Source organism: Apteryx mantelli, chromosome Z (assembly GCF_036417845.1).
Source record: "Apteryx mantelli isolate bAptMan1 chromosome Z, bAptMan1.hap1, whole genome shotgun sequence".
In the NCBI taxonomy this organism is placed as follows: Eukaryota; Metazoa; Chordata; class Aves; order Apterygiformes; family Apterygidae; genus Apteryx; species Apteryx mantelli.
In genome coordinates, this window is record NC_090020.1 from 29,733,463 (window position 1) to 29,752,070 (window position 18,608).

At 39.2% G+C, this 18,608-nt stretch overlaps 1 protein-coding gene across 4 annotated transcripts in view; it reads left to right on the top strand.

Moving 5' to 3' along the window:
• LOC106489152 (transducin-like enhancer protein 4) overlaps positions 1-18,608 on the top strand; it is a 105,378-nt gene that overhangs the window by 53,787 nt on the left and 32,983 nt on the right. For 3 of the 4 annotated variants that reach the window (XM_067316538.1, XM_067316536.1, XM_067316539.1), the window contains 2 exons: positions 6,751-6,955; positions 7,362-7,378. In XM_067316538.1, the coding sequence (XP_067172639.1) occupies positions 6,751-6,955; positions 7,362-7,378 (222 nt within the window). The remainder of the gene's footprint in view (positions 1-6,750; positions 6,956-7,361; positions 7,379-18,608) is intronic. The other variant, XM_067316537.1, reaches the window with a different exon arrangement.

Here is an 18,608-nt window from a genome sequence, read left to right on the forward strand (position 1 = left end):
ACTATTTGACTCAGATGGTAGTTTTGTCACCTTTTGGTCATGTTTATATAGCCCAGGGGAACAGAAACTTTTTCACATGAGTACCCTAGAAGAAGGTGGTTTAGGACAGCACTCTCCAAAGTGTAGAGATTACTCTCCTTGTCTAATTATAAAGAATAGAACCAAGATTCACAAAGTCACAGTTGACAGTGTTGTCCTGCTTCCAGTCCAGATGAGAGACAGTCATAAAGATGCCACCCAGTGTCCAGGGGTAGGACATGAGTGGAGCGGTTGGGTAAATTAGGCATTTCAACCAGTGTGCATGTGTCTAGAGGCATTTTTTGCAATCAGTCTGTCTGCATGTAAGTGTAGATGAACCGTTGCTGCCATTGTTATTCTTTTCTCTGTATTGGTCTATGTAAAAATGTCTTTAAGTGCAAGTTTGATATGTGCGGTGGTTGTGAGGCCACCAGCACTCTGCACGGTAGGACCTTCAGCGCAGCTACATTTGGTGCTTTCTGCCTTTTCTTGCAGAAGAGGTGTGTTTTTTTTTTTGTTTGTTTTTTTGTTTTTTTTTGTTAGCTACCAGGTTGGTTGGGGGGAGAGGGAGGGAAGAAAGCTTAAGTAACATGATTTATGCAAGAATTTCTGCCCTTTATTAAGTGATAATAGAAAGTCATTCTAAACAGCCTAATTCTTTCTCCTTCCACTCCCAAGGTGAAAATGTTTGAAATAGAAGTCTTGCGAGGAGAACAATGAACTCCTGAACTTCCAGATTCTGGAAAAAAAAATGCACTTGGCCTTTTGCAAGCAACTATTTTCTTTATTAGAATGCTGGCCTCTTTTACCAGGTCTTTTATATCATGATACTTTTATTTCTTTTTTTCCCCCCTCTTTTTTTGTCCTCTGTATGGCTGTTTCACTGAGTGAAAAATAGTCATAAGGGGGGAAGGGAGGACAAATGGTGAAACATGTATCCTAACAGATATTCCTATATATATGATTAAGGCGGAAATGTTCTCTGCATATATTGCCTTTCAACCCACAGTGTGATTCTGGAGTTGATTTTTGTGCCTGGATCACTTAAAAGATATTTGAGGCAATTTGTAGAGATATGATTCTGATAGTTTCTTTGTTATTTATGTAGGAGTTCTAAATGCTCCCTTTCTGATTAATGACAGCCATTGATTTTCCCTTCCCCCCACAGCTTTCTCAATGGAGCTTGCTTTCCTCCTGTAGAATCGACGTCCTCAAAGACAGAAACTCCTGGTTCACAGAGAATAAGAACCTTGATGTTTGCTTTTTTTTTTTTTAATTTAGTCTTTATTCTTTCTCTCCTTTTTTATTGTTTTTAACTTTTACCAGATTTTTTCTTACCCATGCAGTCATTCCCCTTTGTGAATAGAAATGCAATCTGTGCTTTCCAGTAGATTAGCTGCATATGAATGTTTAGCGTGCCCACCAATCTCTGATACCTTCCTTTCACACCAAGCACACCCATTTGCAAATGATCACTCTCGAAGAGTGACCTTAAGGGTAGTAGGCTGCTCCACCCTACCTGGGTACTGCAGTATCTTTATGGCAAACTGATCCTATGATATATAGGGTTGTAGCTCCAGGACTGTTTAACTGGAGGAGCTACTGCATGACTCTCTTTGTAGACTCTTGCCATGTCTTAACACCAGAAGAATCTGTTTGGTGATATTAGGCCATTAGAGAGAGAACAGTGTGAAGAAGAAAAAATAGTGCTTATTGTGTCAGCTGGTGCAAACCTGCCTCTTGTACAAAAACGCATATGGTCCTAAACACACCCTTATTTGTGTGTGCCAAAGTACTTTCATTTCTGTTGTTTTTTGTGCTGATCTTTGAACCAGGTATTGACATTGTGTACTATTGAGCCATTGTTTTTATCTTTCTCTTTCCTCTTCATCTTGGTTGCTGTTTTGTGTGTCCTGTCTTACTAATGATTCACTCTGAGCAATCAATCACTTCACCTAAAAAAATTTCATGGAGCAATTTTATCCAGTTATTTTGGAGGTTCTACCCGCAGCAGTATTGCAGGTACATGTAATACGCATATGTTTGTAGATCTAAAATATGTTTTTGAAAGATTAGTTTGTTAACATTAGAAATGTCTTCAGGTTAGAGGAATATGTTCAGGTTGTTTGGATAATGGCTGTGAGCTTTCATGGTCTTTAAGGGGGAAAAGTAGTAGATTACTGTGACACAGAGCTACTTGGAAAGTATCCAGTAAAAACTTGAATCTTTTCCAGGAAAATAGGCTTTGAATGTGCTGACTTAGAGAGCATTAGAAGCTCATTTTTTAGTGGGTTTATTGTCACATTTTACTTTAAATTTGATCTCTTAAGATGTGTGGAGAAAAGAATTAAACTAAACATCAATATTTAGAATTGCAGATGTGAAAATTAGTGATACTGGGATAAGAACCTTTCACAAAGCATTTTTACCTGTTTGTTTAGATGTGGCATTGGGAGTTAGTTGTTTTACCCTGTGTTACTGTAGAATATATAGAAGAGTACTGAGAAAATTAAAGAACAGATTACTAGCAAACAGATGTTATCTCTTATTTGATATATATGTTAATAAGTTTTGGAAGTTTTACTTCAGTTTTGATACTGTGCTGATTTGAAAAAAAAAAAGCATTTTTGTAAACTTACTACAAAAAATACATTTTTTTTTTTGCTTCTTTCTGATTCCATAGATTACCCTTGCTATTATATTTTTGCATCTTGGACATTTCCTAAACACATTGCAATCTAATAGTGTTGTGTAAGATGTATTCTTGGTAGCTAACTGTTGCTGTTTTCATTTTTAAATAGTTTAGGAATTTTACAGTGTAATAAAGCCTGGTGTACTGCCTTCACAAGTTACTCACTGATCCTGAAAGCACATGCATGCTTGACTTTAAGCATACTGTATACTGTAGTCAACTGTGCTAGGATTGTCTAAAGTTAACCACATGCTAAGTGTTCATAAATGACATGAGTAAGGATAATGCATTAAAACGCGGAGACGGGGGAGAAAAAGGGAAAAGCATTACAGCAAAATCAAAAAATTTCATGGTTGCTCAGTTGGCTCACTTTTAGGCTCTCCTTGCAAGTTTTTAAATTGTATCAGATTTTATGATCTCCTAAATTCATTATATAGGCAGAAACGAGTGTAAATTTTCTTCCATAGTAGAATATTTCTGTTTGGGGAGAATATCTGACAGTGTAAAACCAGCTGTCTTACTGCTCTATATCTCTGGCATTTTGAGAACTACAGAGGGTACCACATTTTCTAGCACTTGTAGCACTAACCTGGTGCCCAGTGGATAAGATAGTACCCCATATTTTTCTAACTTTCTCTGTAGTCAAGCAGCTGTGTACAGGTCACCTGCAAGCTGATGCTCACTAATGACATGTCTAGGCAGTGAAAAAGCAAAACCAAACTGTGAATGTTGTGGGAATTTGAATGCAGTAATGGATTTCAAAGATCTGGAAATGGCAGTTAGAGATGCGCTGTCACTTTCTATCTCTGCCTTCTTGAATATGTGTGTTAGCAAACAATGCTTAATTATGTGACCAACTACTTTTTTTTTTTTTTTCCCTCTCTCTTCTCATGATTACTGCCAGCTTTGTCTCCACAATGGGTTGTACTCTGAGGGCAAGAGTCTGCCCAGTATTTCATTTGGATTGCTTTCGTTTCTGTTTTTGGACCAATGTCTCACTTTTGCCATACAACATTGTGTATCATGTTAGAGAAGGTTAGGGTCCTTTCTTGCACCAATGCAATCATCATTCACAATCCTGCTCTTGTTAAACTGCTACTCCCATAGTCCCATTCCAGTCTAACAAAATGAATGACTTTCAGGAGTCCCATCAGTTTGTCTGTGTCTCTCTGTGGTTTTATATACAGGCATCTTAGACAATAATGGAATTTTGCATGCTATTTGGATTTATTTAACAATTTAGTTTTTGTACCAGGGTGGTTTGTGTGTGCGTGTGGCTAAATTGAACCAAATTTCTGCCATGCCAGTGAATAACAATTTCATGGCAGTGGGAACCATGTTCTTTCCAGATTTCAAGTTCCCACCCGTTACCTTGCATAGAAGAGCCTGATCTATTCATAAAAGTTTGTACATATGGTTTTCCACAGCAGAAGGGCTGCAGGTTTGGGGTTTTTTTGTTTTGTTTTGTTTTTTCCTCTCTTCACTTATTTTCAGTGCTCTGCAATCCAACTTGCAGGGAAAATGCATCAGTTCTTGGCCAGCAGAGTTTGGGTCAAACATGATGTTATGGGTGATCTCAAGCTACAAGGCGCTGTCAACCATAGGGTGTCATCACACACAGTACCCTCAGCATCCATATTATTTCTGGAAAGTGTTAACATCGTTTGGTACATCAAAATTAGTAAGACAGCAGTACAGGCTCTGCGAGCTATGTAGAAAAACCCCCAACACACATCAGTCAAACAAGGATTGCATTGATGATGCAGTTTTTTTTAGAGCTCTTTGCAAACCATCCTGTACCCACAGAGGAGGTCAAATAATGCAAATTGTGTAAATTAGTGGGCTTGTACAGTGGGCTATGTAGCTTGTACAGTACAGTGCCATGAGTGTCCCTTATCTTGCATCCTTGGATCACTGGTGATACAGTTAATGATGGGAGCAGTCTGTCACTGCTAATATTCTCAGGCCCTTCTCAAAGCTAGTGCTTCAAGCCACTGGCAGATTCAGGCAGACATCTTCTTGCTTTGGTTTATATCATGTTCACAAATGGGAGCTGGAAATTCTATATTTAAAATGAAAATTGAGAGTCCAGAACACAGGATGTTTTGTCCGTTTCTTTTCTTCTCCTATTACCTCTTCTCTGTTTCTCTCCTCTGTGCCACCTTCCCCACTCCCTCCCACAAATCCCATGTGCCAGCTTGTTCTGTGGCTGCAAGGCAGCCCCATTAAGCCCCTGAAGCTAAACAATACACAGTTGGCTCTTGTTCCATTTTGTTGTAGTTAGTTTTAAATTCTGAGCAGTGAAGCATCCTTCCATAAGAGTATCAAACAAAATGTGTTTGATACATTCTGCAAAAGGGGAAACTACTAGAATGACATAGGCTTGCAAGCAGGGAAAGGACTGATTCTTTTCCACCTAGAAGAATCTCGTTTCTGTTTTGTTATGTTTTTCTTTTTCTTTTTTTTTCTTTTTTTTCTCCCCCCTCCCCCCTTTCTTCTTGATCATTCTCTTCCTTTACTTGACTCTGGGCTAAGTTGGATGACATATACTTGACATTGGCATTTGGATTCCATAGCGTGGATTGTATTTTGAAAAGTAAGAAAAGGATCTGTACGTTCACAGGAAGGTATTGAGAGATTGCGTGTAATGTTTTGCATGAGCTGTGTATTGTGCTGTGTGACTTGCATTCTTTTACTTTCAAGTCATCCTTAAACAAAAACTCATGCTAGGGAGAAGAGGAGAAAACTAAGTGAACAGCATATTGCTTCTTGATTAAAGAGCTAGGATGTGAGGTGGGAAATGAATTTCGATTCCATTGAAAAAACAAATAAAAGTAGGACTTAAGTCTTCACAATTAGGAATTTAAAATGGAATGTTTTTATGTAAAATAAGTTTTTATTTCTTCCTTCTCCAAAGCCCTTTATGAAGACATGCAGGGGAGAGTAAAATCCTAGGAGACTTTTGATTTGATTTACCATGAGTCTTGAGAAGTGGCAGCTTAAAAGCTAAAAGCAAGTTTCAAAGCTACTAACTGTATAAACAGCAGTTAGATGATTAGTGGGCAAGCCTTAGACCTGAACAGATCTCTCGCAGGATATATTTAACATAACTTCTCCTTTTTAATTTTTTTCCTACCTTCCCATTCAACAGCAACAAACAAACTATCTACCCCATAATGGTTAGTATAGCACAGTGCTTGATGCAGCCTTGGTTGAGGTCAAGCACTCCAATTCGATCCTCTCAAGGGCTTTCTCTATGTGTTGCCAATGTGCTGGTAAAAATGACTTTAAACTCTTGTCAGCGCAGTTACTGGTGCATGCATCACAGTCCCACTCAAATAAACCTGTCACAACACAGAGTCAGCAGCTAGAGAAGAGTACAAGGGCAGGCCTCTAGCTTTTCATTCGAGCATCACTAAACGTGCACAGAGTGCCCAATTATTTCAGCATTATTGAGCAAGCCTACAGGAGGACCCAAGCCTTGCTACATTAGATTTTCTTTAGTAATTTGCTCAAGTACCGCTGAGGACACTTAAAGGGCTTAAAACGGTGGCTGCAACCAGTTTCCTTTTCTGGATTGTTAATTCAGGTTTCCTCTTTCAAATTAACTCTCACTGCATGCTGTGCACTAGCGCTGGGAGAACTGTTTAACACTAATTTTCTCAATTTTCAGCTTTTTTTTTTTTTTGCATTATATAACTGCTTTTATAGTTACATATGTTTTGATTAGACACGTACGTGGTGTGTTTCTGTTAGGAAGAATAAAATCTAATAGCTCTGTCAGAAGAATAAGAATTTCACCAAAACTGGAAAATTCCTTTACTTCAGTCTCTTATTTTTGTTGTGGTTTAATTCAATGTGAGGTTCACAGATTGTGTTGTGGACATTTTAAAAATGCCAGGATGTTTGTGTGACCTTACATCTGTTTGGATCAATCAGGTGTATGGATTGATCTGATCAATTACATCTGATGTACATGATCAATCGGACAACCCCCTGTTCCCTGAACAAATTCAATATCTGCATTTCATTTTTCACAGCAGCAACAACTCCAGGCTCAGCATTTGTCGCATGGACATGGTCTCCCTGTGCCTCTCACCCCGCACCCCTCAGGCTTGCAGCCTCCAGCCATCCCACCCATTGGCAGCAGTGCTGGCCTTCTGGCACTGTCTAGTGCACTGGGTGGGCAGTCTCACCTACCGATTAAAGATGAAAAGAAGCACCATGAAAATGATCACCAAAGAGGTAGGTGCTGCCAGATGTGTGCATGTCTTTGTTAATTTTTCTTTGCGACTCTTTTTCTTGTATTTTAAACACACCTCTTAAAAAAAATAATAATCGCAGGAACTCGAAGCTAACTGCTTCAGTATTTATTACCCAATTGTAGTCGGAAAGTGCATTCAAATGGTAGAAATCAGGTTTTATAAATCTGGCTGTACAGTATTAATAATTAACTGTACAGAAAAGTTAACATCTGTGCAATTTATTATTTAACAGACATCAGGATTCTTCCAAGTAGGATAAATGTATAATTTTATGTAAACTAACTAGTGCTTTTCTCTTTCTCTCTCCCCCCACCTCCCCATCCCCTGCTGCTGCTGCCACTGCTTCCTCCTCCCTTTCTTGCCTGTTGTGACTGTTCTGCTTGCAGACAGAGACTCCATCAAGGTAGGACTCCATTTCATAGGTGGAAGGAGGGACTTAAGAGCCGCACACTGCATTTTATTGAAGTATGAACTGAAATTGTGGAAAATGTCACAGACTGAAACTGGATTGTGACATGTGTGTTGTTTAGCAGAAATGTAGACTATGTAATACATTTAGAACGTGGCTGATTATAGCATAACTATGATTGCACATGAGTTGCTATCCAGTGATCCCATCTTTGCTCCTAGGCTGACTCTTCAGAATTGAGCCTGTTCCTGTGCATGGGAAGGGAAGGCTGTTCTGTGTGCTTATGTGAGGTTATGAAATAGAAAGAATAGTTTTAAAACTGCAAAGACTGTAAAACTATAATTCTGATATATCCTAATAGTGTGCTCTTAATACAGATATAGCAAGATCAGTCACTCCTAGGAAGGAGTGACTTCTATCCACTATTGTTTTAGAAGTAGTTAGTTCAGTGAGAGAGGAAAGGGCTGTTATTCTCTAGTCCACAAAAGATGGCAGTCACGTTAAGGCTCTTGTATTCCACTCACAAAAGTTAATTTCCAAACACTGAATGACTCTGTAGTGTATATACGTGCACCCTTCTGTAAATAGTAGTGTTTATAAAGAAACATGATGTATAACTGTGGCTTATATAATTTTGAGCATTCTGTGATATATACTACTGTGATTCAACATATGTGCCTGGGTGCTGGTCCATTCTTGAGAGCTATCAAATTCTCATAGAGACTTCTGTGGTTTTTTATGCTGCAAGTGGAAGCACATCTTCTCTCTGCCCTTTCCTAGCTCATTCTGCTTTCCTAGCTGCCACTGGCAGTTTACCAAGTTACAGCAGACCAGTTGTTGCCAGTTAAACAGTTACCTATGTATTTCTGAGTAATTAAATATATTTATGAATCAGAGCTTGAATGGATCTCCTAATTTTTAGGAGCGTACGAATAAGTCTTTTTAGGTGATGGTGAGTGTGAAATAAGAGATGCTTATCTCACAAAGAGTAAGACATACGTGCCCAACTGACTGAACACTTGGAACCAATTTGTCAACTTTTCAATGGTACTTTTTAGAAATAAGTAATTCATACTTAGGATTGGCCAAATGGCAGAAGAGGTGTTAATTAAACAAAATCTTATGTGTGTTTGACACGATTACCAAATAGTTGCCAGGAAGATGTTATGTGTGTGTCCGAGGTAGAGTGGGCAGGAGCACGCTGCCTAGGGTTCAACCTTGCCCCAACCAGGGATCTGCCACTGTGCAGGCTTTGGTGTGAAGGGGTGTTCCTTTGCTTTCCTGGCAGCTTCAGGTGGGGTCATGTCCTGTACCCTTCCCCAGCGTGTCTGTTCTGCCATCGGCAACTTTGCTGGGTCCCAGCAGAATGAAATTGAGCTGATTGTTGTCAGTTTTACTGTTAGCTACATGGCTCTGCATAACAACCAGGAGCTGACAGGAGCTGTCAGTTTTTACTGCGAGTTGCAAAGGCACCGAAGCTGTCTATTGGCAGACATAAGACAACAGAGCATCGGTTTTCACTTCAACTTCTTGTCACAAGGGCTCGGCACTAGGATTCTTGTTTTATGCAAATTGTACACAACTTAATGATCATTTTCTTAGAACATCCCCTGTTCACCATGGACAAATAGGTCAGTAGATTTTCCTACCCCCTGCACCCAAACAAATAAATAAAGGTAGGGCAGATTTCTAAATCTGAGAATACGAAAGTACTTGGTTTTCTTAGTGAGTCTGCATACCTGTATAGCTGGAACCACAAACATTTCGCTCAATAAAGTGAATGAAGAGAACTATTAATATATAATGTATACTAATCACTGTTTTCAAAGAAAATATGTTAGTCCTGTTCCTATAATGTTTGTGGGATATTGAGGTATTTATGCTGGCATGCATATTACAGGGAATATTTATATCAAAAAGGTTGATTTTGTTTAATTCATCTGCAGTTATTTAGAATGACTCAAATGCACAATTATGCCTACAGTTTTGGGACTGGGAGGAAGGTGTGACTATTTTGTACCGATTTATTTTGAAATGGTAACTATAAATAGATATTTGTCTTGTTCATGTTCAGGTTGTGAGCTGGATTGTGTGTCAGCATATGGGGCTTGCATCCAGCTTTGCAAGGTGAAATAGTTTGCTAATTTCCTTGAATGTTTTCAGTGTTGCCCAGACTAGCAGTTAGTCGCTTGTTCTATCGATCTATCCTCCCTTAAGTGGCTCCTGGTTAAGAGAGGCTTTTTATGATTGTCTGCTGTGTGAGTTGAGATGGTTTTTGTCAGCCAGAACATGCCAGTTGCCAGCAGCTGGAGTCTGTGTGCTTGTATGAAATAATTTATTCATGAAGGATAATGCTGCTTAACATTTAACAGGTAATGAACGTGACATAAATTTCCTTCTTGCTTTTAATTTTTCCCTTTTCTAATGTGCAAACAGGCAGCTCTGGTACTCTAAATAATAAGTAATTTTTGGCCATCTGTCAAAAGGAAATTTCAATACAAATTTAAATTAATGGTGCCTGAAATTTTTTATAGCTCCTCTAAAAGCCTCTAATGTGCAGAAAATTCTGAATCTGCTGGTAGTAATTAGTGTAGCATGTAATGAGGATATGGGCAACGTTATACAGTCCCAGTGTAACATTTTGATATGGTAGCAAAATTTTGATTTATACAAGGTTGTGGCTGGGTTTAATTGTGAGAGACACTTTAAAGTGTTTTCTTGCCGATACAGATTATTAAGCAGGGCAGATTTTAGAATAGCTTGTGAAGTGTGAATTTAGGCTTTACTATAGGATTTGGGTAATTATGGTACCCCACTCATTGATACAAAGGAAGTTCAATTGAAGTGTTCTGTTCCCCTCATTTTGGAAATCTCTTGCCACTAATTTCAGTGCTTTTGACTTGTCAGACAGTTTTCTTCATTAAACTTGGTGTCTCTAATTATGCTTTTCTTGACCCTCCTTCTAGTTGTGCCTGGGGATGTAGGCAACAGCTGATTCGCCAGCCCTGGAAACTTTAGACTGCCATCCTAGCAGGGGGACCCGCAGTATGAGATTAGTCCCTTCAGACAAGCAGGGAGAGTGGATGACGGGAAGGGCTGTGTAACGCTTCTTGTGCGCATGGTTTTACAGGCTCTTCAGGGAGTGTGGTAGAAAACTCATTTGTGTCACTGCTGAGCACTGAAGCCAAGAGCAGCAGTTGGAGCCACGAAGTAAGACAGGCTGACATCAAAAGCCAGTTCTTCAGGCACAGTCCTGTTGCAGTTTATATCACCCTTCTAAATGCAACATTTTCTGCCTGATAAAACAAACTGGATTTGGTTCCTTCCAGACACCTCTCTGCAGTCAGCAGTTCGCTGCTGAAACCGAAGAGGGACCTTCCTGATACCATGAGATGTCCAGAAGCTACTCCTAAATAATAGATCAACGTCAGCACAGCAGGATCTGCGGAGGAAAGCAGCTTTAGGAGCTTTTTGCTTTTTGTGTTGGGTTCATTTCTCAGAATCCTTTGCAAAGTTTGAAGTGTGGGAAAACTCTAGACCCTGTAAACTGGGTCACAGCACTGCTCTTTGTACAGCTAGTAAGGCAGCACCTCAGACAAAAGGAAGGAAAGAGATGACAAACACGAAGGCTTTTCTGAAAGTGTCTTAAGGGCTCTGAGGGAATACAATGTGTTTAGATAGAGACAGACAAACAGCTCTGCAGTTAACTGTGTGGCTTTTCACGAAAGATTGTGTGACCCCTTTTCATAAGCAGTAAAACCTTATTTATTTGTTTATTTTAAGATTATTCTGCCGTGGATTCTTGCTTGCAAATCATGCCACTCAAGGATTTTTCCACCTCCTGTTAGACTTGCTGGTCTAAGAGACCTGTTGTTTGTCTCAGCCCTGGTCCTCACCTACCCTGTCTGGGACAAGTTTGACAAAAGTTTCTCCAGTCCCTAACAAAGTCCATTCTGCAAAAAAGTTATCCTGTAAAGAAACTAAGTAAGCATTTTGTAGAAGAAGGTATAATCTGGCAGAAAGTAATTTAGCACTAGCAGTTTCTTCCTGTGACTCTTGCTGTCTGCAATGACACCTAGGGTAAGGCATCCCCCCAATGCTACTTGAGTTGTGGGTCAGAGATAGCCAATGAAGCTCTTAGAGTGTTTTCAGAAATTTCAGTCTTTCAAATCAGTGCCTTGTACAGAAAGTTGAACTTGTGTAACTTTTTTCCCCTTCTGTTGTTAAGCTAGTTCTATTGTTTGTTATGCTCATTTGGTGCATCACCTTTTTTTCACTTGAATTGTGAATTACTTGGGGCAAATCATGTCTGTAGTAGGGCATTCCAGCACAGTGGAGACTGTGTGCATCTTGGTGTTTGGGGTTACTGTTTCCACAGCAATAAGAGCCCATAATTAAAAGCTGCAGTCTTATTGCAGAAATAAAATAGCCTGTTTGAGACTCCTCTGGAAAAAAGGCTTAGTGGAAAGGATAATTTTGCTTCTGATATGATGCATCAACTGTATCCATGAACATTTTAGTGGAATTTCTGACCAGCATGTTAACGAACTAGGAAGAGTCTGTCAAGAAAAATTCAAGTGCATTTAGCAGTAAGATTACTTTTGCCTTAATCTATGTGAAGGGCAATAGTTGTATAGATGTGGCAAATACAGAGAAAGTGGACTGGTGTGATATCTATGTTCCATCTAAATTTCTGTTGGCAGATGCTCCAGTGCTTGCTAAAACCTGAGCCTATCTCTATTTAGCTCCTTGGGTTGTTAGCCGCTATTGAATGTGTAGGCCTCTGTTCATTAGTATGTAAGTAAAAGTAAGGTGCTCGCTCTTGCAGTTATAATTTGATACTTTTTCTTTTCTTTAAGTTTTATGAATATAATGCTTCTGGAAAGAACAAAGTATTTTAAAATCAAAAAGTCCAAAATGTATTGTTTTACTTTTGATATTACCAAATGTAATTACATTCCTGTGACTTCATTTTTTCTGCTGGCAGAGGAGCACCGCATAAACTGACATGATATACCACTGTAGACTTTGTTGAAATAGTCACGTTTCTTTAAAGTGAGACTTCCTCTAATGGCATGAGTCTCTCTCCAAATGTTACTGCATCCAGTGTGTATTAAACAAGTTAAAGAAACATAGTTATCTGTTACACATCCAAAGAAAGTTACAGAATTTATTTCTGATCATTTTATTATTTTGCTACATTAACACCACTCAGTTGCGAATCACTTCATGTGTTTGTTAAAATTAAAACATCTCACATTCACATCACAGATTGTGTGTATTTCTCCATACAAAAAACAAGGCAATGCATGTATTTAGCTTTCTGTAGTGGTTGTTTTAAGTTGAGCATGTTTGAACTAAACTTTGTTCCACAAGAGTTGTGTTTAGATCTTCATGGGTGTTTTGGGGGTAGCATTATCAAAATAGAATGAGTAACTTCTGTTGGCTTGCAATACAGTAATTTGTTCAGTATTAACTGATATCTGCCTCGGGGCATGTAAACTGTGCAGAATGTAACAGGTGCCCTAATTCCAGAAAATGTGTTGTAATTGTTTGTTTGTGGAACAGATGAATAAATATCTTTGGGGCATAGCTGGTCCTCAGGTGGTGAACGTGAGTGGATTAATGATGCGATTGGGTGAGACATGCTTGTTTGTTGCAGTCTTGACTAGTAACTGTCTGCTGAAGCAGAACAAATATTAATTAGCAGGATCCTGTTTGTTGTCTTGGTCTATCTTATAGAGATGATTTTTGGGCTTTTTTTTTTAAATAATTTTTCTTGGCTAGATGTGTAGCAAGTCATTCAGGTCTCTGTTTTCAACAGATTTTTTTTAAAACCTGGAACTGAACCTTAGGTAAATATCTCCCTGGTGCCTTTTTTTTTCCTTATTTTTTTTTTAAACCTCAGTTTTACATTTCTTTTTTTCTTTCCTTCAGTGTCACATCATTTGCCTTTTTAATGAGGTCGTCTGGGAATTTTAATTTAGTGTAGAGTATTCCTATGAAAGTAACAGCATGTACTCCAATTTCAAAGAATTAGCTGCTTCTGCCATTTTTGATGGCTTCACCTCTCCCACGCAATAATTTTTTTCCTGTTCCTATATATAAGCTGAACACTAGCCTCTTACTTTGCCTGTTACCACAGGGTGACTCTTCTTCAGCAGCGTGCCCACGTTTGGACAAACTCCTACAGTGCTTCTCCCTATCAAACTTTGTTTTGCTACTCTGTGATTTAGAGTAACTCAAATATTCTCTCTCCAGATGCTCTCTTCACCCAGGAGGCAAACACTTACATGGGTTGTAATTTCTAACCTGAGCAGTCATGTCTAATTATTTCCATGGCAACAGACAGTGATGTTGATAATACAGGCTTATGACTTCACCTTGTAGAGTAGGAAGAGGAAGTTTGCTGGGGTGTGGAGGTGGGTGGAAAGGTCTTCTCCAGCACAAAGTCTTCAGGAATGTAATAGCTGTGAGAAAAGAGCTAATGGATGGAATGAATCTGTTTCTTGTCTTTCTTGATGTTCTCCTTATTGTAATGTAAGGGTGCAATTACAATCATCCCTTGGATGCTGGCATTCATGGTTTGCAACAATTTACGGCAAATGTGTCTGGAGTGAAGCGTGTGCTTGCAGTTTGGATTAAATACCTTTTAGTCTAAGTAATGAGAAAATAGACGATATTGATGAAATTTTATCAAAGCAGGACACAAATTAGATGGCTGTTTTCTGCTTTACAGATTTCTCTTGGCTTGGCGATACATTTTTTTTTCCCTGTATAGAGCAAGTACTGTTTTAATTTTAAATTGTCTTTTAAACCTTTAAGTTCAAAGTAACTTGAATCATACCTTATTTTAATGCAAATTAATTCATTGAGTATTCTAATTATGTATTAAAAGAAAGAGAAAGAGAAAACAGATTACCTTCTAGAATCAAAGGGTAGTTGAAATATGTTGCAACTTTCTGTCTTCTGGCTAAAAGTCACTGAAAGCTAATAGTAGGTTAATATTTGTATTAAGTTGCTTTTAGTGCCTTTTCCCCACACTAGGAAAAAACTATATTCCCAGTTGGAGTGTTGTCAGTTTCTTAGGTTGATTTTAGAAGAAGTTGGAGGAAGTGAATGGTCTGACTGATTCATAAGTTATTATGAGAGACTGATAAGTGCACTGTGACTTGCAAAATTTTAAACATGTTTTTGAGGGAAGTGTTACTATGCTGACCAGAAGGAATCAGCCATTGAGAGGAATTTGCAGGAAAGTTGCACCATATCTCCTCTCTCCAACACAATTCTAATTAAGTCAATTAATTAATTAATTATCTGCAGCTTGATTAGCCTATTTAACAAGCAATTTGAAAAGTTCTGTGTTTTCTTGAGCGACATTTGGCCTTTTGAAGAACAAAAAATTGGAAATGGCTAATGTTTTTCAGCCAACTAAGGGAAGAAAATAAAAATGTCTCCATAGCAACAAAGCATCTTTCTAGATGGTTTCCTAAGATATGCCTGAACTAGAAGCAGATGTCTGATTTGAGAATCTTGCCTCCTTCAATGTAAACAAATAACTTCTAGGCAGGTGTTGGAAATAATATGGAAATCCTATTAAGGGGCCCTGGATCCTGTCACTCAGGAAGCCCCTGCCACAAAAGGGTTGGTTGTCTGAATAAAAGAGACAGAGTAAATTCTCATTAGGCTTTAGCTTTTCCCAGGAAATGATTGTCTCTGCATGTTCTTTCTCCTGTGAATCTGAATGTAAGCTGTTTCGTCTATTGATCTATTCTGCCAGCCCTTGCTTTCTCCCGCTCTCTTTTGGATTAACACTTGATATGTGCTGCTGCTCTAAGAGTTGTGACATTTGTGATTTTAACCCCCAACCCTCCATCTCTCTACCTCCTCTGATAACAACAAGCGAAAAAGAAACCAAACAAAACACATCTTGGGCTGCAGTGTCGCAGGCCCGTTGAGAGAGAGCAAGTTGGATTAAGGCGAGGATGAAAATCAGTGATGGGGGAGGCGGAGCAGCAACATTGGAGATGGCTTATTGCTCCTGCTTGTTTGCATGAATTTATAGATTATGTTGTAGTCCTTGACACTGTAACACGGAGCGTTGCTTGAAAAGAGGATTTCTCTTTCTCTTTTACAGGGACTGCAACTTTGGAAGGGTTTTGATAAAGGTTCATACTTTGCTTGATTACTGATGATACTCTTTGGGATGCAAAATGAGATTATAATTTTTTTTTCATAATGAGGCTAGGAAGTCTGCGCTTTTTCTTTTTCCTTTCTTTTGAAGTTACTGAGAAAAGATGTTGTGTCTGCAGTTAATAATTTGTAATTCTAATTTGTCACTTGTGCTGCATTTGCACTTCACAGCATCAATTTTGGACCCAAACCCCGTTGTGCTAAGCACTGTACAAACACAACGCTAGCATTTATTAACTTATGGCCCACAGGTGAAAACTTTAACAGAGGTCTTTCAGGAATGGACTTTTAGGACATGTTTTCCAATGTTTCAAGGTTGGAAACTGAGACCATATTCCCTCCTCCTAATCTCTGCTTTTTTTTTTTTTTTTTTTTTTTTGATGCGTAAGATGTGCATAGCGATGCTCTTAATAATACTCAGAGGGTTAAATGTGGATAAACACAAAACAAGGCTTCTGAAAAGCCTTACTATTATCATGCAGCATTTCTTGGACTATAGTCCCCCAGATGCACTTCTTAAAGCCAATAAAGCGCACACTGGTGGTCTCCTGTTGCCCTAGCAACAGACCATAGGGCACAGTGTATGTGAAATGCATGAACATCTGTGAATTAATCTTTTTTAGTTTGTTCTTTTCTTGGCACTGATTGGGCCACTCCGGCTTGTGCTTGTGACATTGCGTGAGGAGGGATAAGCTGAAGAGTCCCCCTGGGCCCTGCCCTAAGTGGTTGGCAGAATGGAAAGTGAAGTGAGATTTATCCAGGCAGCGCTTTCAGTAGTTGAGGGATTTAGCCTGACAGCACTCTCGGTGGGATGTTATTAGCTTACTTTTGGCTGCGCTGGGAAATGTATAAAAATTTTTCTAGTAAATCTAGGCATTATTGGGTTTATTGTTCTGCCATGAAAAAATAATCTGAGGAGAAAATTGAAATAATCACTTGTGTTTATACTGCAATTTACTGGACTTTACCACTCCTATGGTTCACTCTCATTGGATTAGAGTGAAAATAAGAGAATAAAAATTGAGGGCTAGTTTGTCTCAGGGAAACCGCAAAATGGAGATGTATAACCAAAATCAGCACCAACAACCGACTCAACGAGAGGTCCAAGCATAACTATATTTTAGAGGCTCAAAACTTGAGAGGTGATTTCTGTAAGAGGCAGTGATGAGCTGGAGGGTATCTCCCCGACTAATCGCTCCACGTGTCAGCATGGAGGTAGTTAGCATCCAACTGTCCCCAGTCTGGAGGCACCGGTTTCCCTTCACCTCCCCGCCAGCCTCTTTCACCCCTTGAGCACCCTGCACTGCAGGTTTTGTGTTCGGCTCCTAATGTCAATACCAGCTGCTCACTTGCAAACGGCTCAGCTCGCCTGTGCCGCCGTTTTCCACTGTGTCTCTGAGAGGACTGTAGGGGGAACACTACGTATGTCATATAATCAGCTAATGCTGGATGCAGTCAGTATTTTAATGAAGTATTGAAATTGAAATGCTGCTTTAATCTGCTAATTGCTTTAAGAGGACAACAGATTGCTCTGTATCGCTTCTTTTTGAGCTATGAGCTTATCAAAGAATACCAAGGTGCTTTTAAGTGAGGTATTACAGCCAGTTGGACTTGACTTGTTTGCATACGAATATTAACAGGTACAGCTGTACCTCTGTTTTTCTGTCTCTCGAGAGGCAGTGAATGCAGCTGCGGGAGTTTCCTTAATGTGCACTTATGAGTAAATGGGGCTGAGGGGAGGGAGAAGGGAAAAATTTCAACATGGTTTGTTCCTTTTTTTGTTTAGAGGGTAAGTTGTCTGTTGTGGCTTATCTGCAAGGCCAAATAGTGCAGCGAAGCTGAAGTATTACAAGCCACTATATTTTCGAAACAGGATAGAAAGTATTTTCTTTGCAATATTAATCTTGGTAGGTCAAAGTAATTTAGCAGCTGGGTTTTATTGACAGTGTCCTGTTTTGTCAGACTGGTGTGTAATGCAGGGGTGCAGCACAGGTGTATGGAAGAAGAGCCAGGAGTGGTGTCTTTTGCTTGCAATTTCACCCAAAAGAAGGGTTGTTCATAGGGGCTAGTGGTAGGAGTCTGGCTCAGACTGCAGACAGTACAAAACTTAGCAGCTACAGCAACACATTGCTTAGTCCTTTGCTCATTTTATTTTCATGACAAAGTGGCCAGACTACACAGTAATCATTGCTTGCATTGAATTAAAAAGCAAGCGTTGACCTAAATAACATGAACATCACATGCCTTGTGATGTTACAGTGCCCAACATTAGTAAATCATTGTGAATGGCTTGCTGTAATTATAACTGTGTGGTTATATTTCTCGTCTCTTCTTGATATGTTTGCTGAATTCATACCTGTTGATGCTATATTTCTATCCCACCTTGGTTTCTCAAATTATTTTTTGCCCTAGAGGAAGCAAATACTTTTGCATATCTTTTCCTTCCCTGCTTCAAGAAAGTAGTTCCTTACAGTGATCTGCAAATATAATTTTGTAAATGAGCTTTGCTGTCCCATACTGCAAAATGCAAGAGGAATTGTGCATCTGACTAATTTAAAAGTAAGCACTTGAAAATCAATTACCAATAAACCTTGTGGAGAGAGAGGTACTGTTTTTCTGCCATTCCCTTGAAGTAACATATTATTCCAAGTGCTCTGTCAGCATACATAATTGGCATTACAGTAGCAAAGGCACCCAGTTTTCAACATAAAGACAGCCTGTCCAGGGTCAGTTTGGTGTCTTTATAAAAAGCACTGTATGCTCACCACCAGGGTAGCCTGAAAGCTTTATATCACACCACAGGGTGTTTGGAAGCAATTAAATATTTAGCAGGCCTTCTGTAGGACACTTGCATGCTTCATGAAGGTTTTCTGGTGACTGTGTTGTCTCTGGCTGTGGCAAAGGCCGGAAATGCCATTTTTCACCCTTCTTCCTGTTCCATGGGATGAGGAATGGGAGATGCTTCTGTGTGATGTTGTCTCTCTTCCCTGTTCTTTTTAGAGTATTTAGCATAGGACTGTACAGTTTTTCC